Genomic DNA, 5,000 nt, shown 5'->3' on the forward strand with positions numbered 1-5,000 from the left:
TCACGGGTCTGTCGGAGATCTCCCAGAGACTACTCAAGCTCTACTCGGACAAGTTCGGAGCCGACAACGTCAAGATGATCCAGGACTCAAACAAGGTCCGACACACAAACTCACCTGTCCCCTTTTACTTACTTTACTAACTCACACTTTTATTTCTGCCTCGACTTCTGCCTTTAAAACATGGACCTCTGTCTCTATATTCACATCCAGGTCATGACAATCCCTCCATTTTAACATACAGTATATTTTAGAATTGGAAGTGTGCATATCCGTAATTTAATCTGTATCTGTTTCTATACAGGAATTCAGTTGCTTTGTTATATTAACACAAATACACAGTGTCAGTAAACCCATATTAACACAAACCCACATCATCAGTGAACCCATATTAACATAAAGCCACAGCGTTAATGAACCCATGTTATATCTGCCACAGGTGAACCCTAAGGACCTGGACCCCAAGTACGCCTACATCCAGGTGACGTACGTGGTGCCCTACCTGGACGAGAAGGAGCAGCAGGAGAAGAGGACGGACTTCGAGCGCCATCACAACATCAGCCGCTTCGTGTTCGAGACGCCCTTCACGCTGTCGGGGAAGAAGCACGGAGACGTGGAGGAACAGTGCAAGAGACGCACCATCCTCACAAGTAAGCCATCACCGTGACAACAGCATCCCACCATTTCAGTGTGGATATCTGTTCTTAAGTGTAAGACACTTTGGATAAAGCGTCTTCTTAATTAATAAATGCAGGTCCAGGTGCAAATGGCTGTTTCTCTGTCGTGAGTGACTGTCGCTGACATTCCCCTCGGCTTAATTTACGGTCTATCTGTCACGTCGCCCCATGTGTCTCTGAGTGTCACACCTCCGTGTCCCCCCTTAGTGAGCTCCACGTTCCCCTCTGAGTGTCACTCCTCTCTGTGCACCTGAGCTCCACGTTCCCTTCTAAGTGTGTGTGTGTGTGTGTGTGTGTGTGTGTGTGTGTGTGTGTGTGTGTGTGTGTGTGTGTGTGTGTGTGTGTGTGTCCGTAGCGTGCTCCACGTTCCCGTACCTGAAGAAGCGTATCCAGGTGGTGGAGCAGAGCAGCACGGAGATGAACCCCCTGGAGGTGGCCATAGACGAGATGTCCCGCAAGGTCTCCGAGCTCAACCAGCTCTGCAGCATGGACGAGGTGGACATGATCCGCCTGCAGCTCAAACTACAGGGCAGCGTTAGCGTCAAGGTACACACACACACACACACACACACACACACACACACACACACACACACACACACACACACACACACACACACACACACACACACACACACACACACACATATATATACACACACACACACACACACATCAATCACACACATATATTACATAGTAACTAACACTGGTAGAGAGTGTTCATGAGCAATATGCAGAACGTGAGGTTTTGTTTGGGAATCAGTCTGTTTGAGTTGAGATAACAGGCTTAGATTGGTAGTAAATTAATAAATTAAGGATCAATAATTATCCGAGATTGAAGTTTTGGTTAAACCACTGAGTATCAACATTTCTCAATACCAGTTGATTAAACTATTATAATTAAAACCATTCCGGTGTTTGGCTCTTCCCCAAGGCCCTTGGTTCATGGGTGTGTTGTCTCTAATCCAAGCCCTGTTCATAGGTGTTGTATTCTCAACCGTAATGTCAGATATTAAGGGTTGTGTTGTCTATCCACAAGGCACGGTTAATGGTGTGTTATATCAATGAAATGTCATGGGGGTGTTCATAAAGCTGTTCATGGTGTGTTACGACTCACCAGCAGTTCATGCGATTGTATCTACACATGACTGTATGGGGGATTTGATTTAATCAAGCATCACAATGAATTCAATCAGCATCTTTGGCGTTATAGGATGAATGGATCATCTACATGTTACCGCTATAGATTTGCGTATGTGTAAGTATTTATAATTGAACCTTACACCTACATTAACACCAACATCACCCTACTCCAGACCTACCCACCCTACCACTAGTCCCACCCCCTCATACTCACCGTGACCCCAGCAGCCTTATGTCAATCACTGTGAGATAGGTCACCGCATAGCGTTAAGTAGAGGATCAGACCACGCTACGGTTCAGCAGAACAGAAACAGCTTTGATGAAGTGCCATGCGTTACATCACTGAACCCATATTAACACAAACACACAGCATCACTGAACCCATATTAACACAAACACACAGCATCACTGAACCCATATGAACACAAACCCACGATATCACTGAACCCATATGAACACAAACCCACGATATCACTGAACCCATATTAACACAAACCCACGATATCACTGAACCCATATTAACACAAACCCACGATATCACTGAACCCATATTAACACAAACCCACGATATCACTGAACCCATATTAACACAAACCCACGATATCACTGAACCCATATTAACACAAACCCACGATATCACTGAACCCATATTAACACAAACACACAGCATCACTGAACCCATATGAACACAAACCCACAGCGTTAGTGAACTTTATGTTCGGCAATAGAGATTGACTTTTTTGAAGTGCCATGCGTGTTCTAGGATGTCTAGATCTGATATACTATTAGGGTGCCTACTGTGGATGTCTAGATCTGATATACTATTAGGGTGCCTACTGAGGATGTCTAGATCTGATATACTATAAGGGTGCCTACTGAGGATGCCTTTACCTGATGTACTATTAGGGTGCCTACTGAGGATGTCTAGATCTGATATACTATTAGGGTGCCTACTGAGGATGTCTAGATCTGATATAGTATAAGGGTGCATAATGAGGATGCCTAGATCTGAGACAGGCTTCATGCCTGACCTCCATGGGCTCCTAAAGATTGACAAACCGCTCCAGGAGGCGCGTGACAATCCAGGTGAATTTGTATGACATTTTGAAGCCCTTTTTAACATCTTGCTATCTTGATAATGAGACTGGGTATCTGCTTTTACGTGTTTGTCACGTGTTTGTCCAGAGACTCGCCCATTCGTAAGTATCTATTGGTCTTCAGTTTGTCCTCTGCTTGCCCCCAGGTGAACGCTGGGCCGATGGCGTACGCTCGAGCCTTCCTGGAGGAGAAGAACGCCAAGAAGTACCCAGACAACCAGGTCAAACTGCTGAAGGAGATCTTCAGGTACACGCTCACACCTACACCTAGTCTAACCCTAACCCTAACCCTTAGAAGTACCCAGACAACCAGGTCAAACTGCTGAAGGAGATCTTCAGGTACACGCTCACACCTACACCTAGGCCGAATCTCGATTCTTCTCCTTGCCCCTTTTGCTTAGTCTTGTCTTAGTCTTAACCCTAGCACTTGCAAGTGTAAGGGCCAAGGGCTGAGATCTTTCCCCTATGAAATGAGACGCCACTCGGTTTCGGGTACGTCATGCGTGACTGTATGAGCTATGAAATTAGCGATTTAAAAAAAGTCTAATGAAGAACATGGTTGCAAATATATGGGCCATTCTACCGAATTCGTGTAATATGCAGTCCCTCAACAATAAAAACTATTTACAAAACAATTAGGTATTTAGGCATAGATATTTAATTAGAAAATGTTATGGTCTATATAAACCCAATCCATTACATGAGATAGTGATAAGCTAAATATATACAAAATCATCATTTATAGGGTACTTTCTATTGGGAAGTAGCTGTCCCCAACCCTGACATCTAAATTTTAATGCCTTTAAATAACACTTTTCAATTTTTTTAGATTTTTTTCAATGATTTAATTTCAAAGGTCTTTATGATTGGGTTGAAACAGAACTTGGAATATTTATATTTATTGTGGGTTTAATTTTTAAATCAATTTACTATACTCAAAAAATCATGTCCCTAGTTTTCATGTCACTACCGAAACACAAGAGTTTTAGTCCATTGGCTGATCCTGTGTTTTAGCCACGACTCTGCATTTTTGACCATGCAGTGACACTGCATCTCTGTCCCTCATGGTTGAATGGTAAGTAGCTAAATCCCATAGTTTTTATATAAATGTGTTCCAAAGTCTGAAAATCAACGTGTAACCTTAAGAATTGTCACTACCGAAACGCATGTTTTCTTCAATTAAGTAAACCTTTTGGGGTTTCATGGAAAATCTTATGTTTGTATGTGTGTTCACCTCTTCAAAGATGTGTTTGAAAGCCGTGTGCTTGCTAGAATTCTTTATTTATGCTTAAAGTTAGCTAGAATTGTCACTACCGAAACAGTCACTACCGAAACATATGGTAGTGACCAGATGCTTTGGGTAGTGACAAAATGAAACGGTAAGTAGATCAATCCCATATTTTTTAAATAAATGTGTTGTGTGGACTAAAGGGCGGCCCAGAGCACCTTTTGGATGATTTTGGGAGAGAAATGAATATCCATCCAACAGTGCAGTCACTACCGAAACAGTGCAGTCACTACCGAAACAGATAAATTGAACTTGAAAATTTGGTAAAAAATTCATTTCTATGGATTTCATTGTGAAAACCTTCAAGAAATATTTGTAAAAATACACTTCAGAGAAGGGAAGGAAACACAATCTGAACAGGTCAATAATAATATTTTTTTACTATAGTAAATGTGATGTTTCGGTAGTGACAATTTTTGGAAGAGGAAAAACATTCCGACACATTCTGAAAATACAATATAAAACTTGACTGTTCTTTTACTAGATATGTGTACTTTAGATATGGTACAATATACATACGGACAAAGTTTTGGGAATTAACCATAAAAAAATTCAAAATATATCCGACATGACTTTGCATCAATTCGGTAGAATGGCCCATATATGTATACAACTGTGTAGAGCACGAAACAAGACTGTCGTCATTTTTAAATTAATTATAAGCCAAAAATACTTACATGTAGTGTATGTAGCATGATAGCTGGCAAGCTACCATATAGCACGAAACAAGACTGTCGTCATTTTTAAATTAATTATAAGCCAAAAATACTTACATGTAGTGTATGTAGCATGATA

General features: G+C 41.6%; 1 protein-coding gene across 2 annotated transcripts in view; it reads left to right on the forward strand.

The window, feature by feature from the left end:
* Window positions 1-5,000, forward strand: part of dock10 (dedicator of cytokinesis 10) — a 104,796-nt gene that overhangs the window by 93,854 nt on the left and 5,942 nt on the right. For both annotated transcript variants that reach the window (XM_080844923.1, XM_080844922.1), the window contains 4 exons: window positions 1-95; window positions 437-647; window positions 1,030-1,220; window positions 3,064-3,164. The exon at window positions 1-95 is cut by the window's left edge and continues 52 nt beyond it. In XM_080844923.1, the coding sequence (XP_080701049.1) occupies window positions 1-95; window positions 437-647; window positions 1,030-1,220; window positions 3,064-3,164 (598 nt within the window). The remainder of the gene's footprint in view (window positions 96-436; window positions 648-1,029; window positions 1,221-3,063; window positions 3,165-5,000) is intronic.

Source organism: Sprattus sprattus, assembly GCF_963457725.1.
Source record: "Sprattus sprattus genome assembly, chromosome: 9".
Taxonomy (NCBI): domain Eukaryota; kingdom Metazoa; phylum Chordata; class Actinopteri; order Clupeiformes; family Clupeidae; genus Sprattus; species Sprattus sprattus.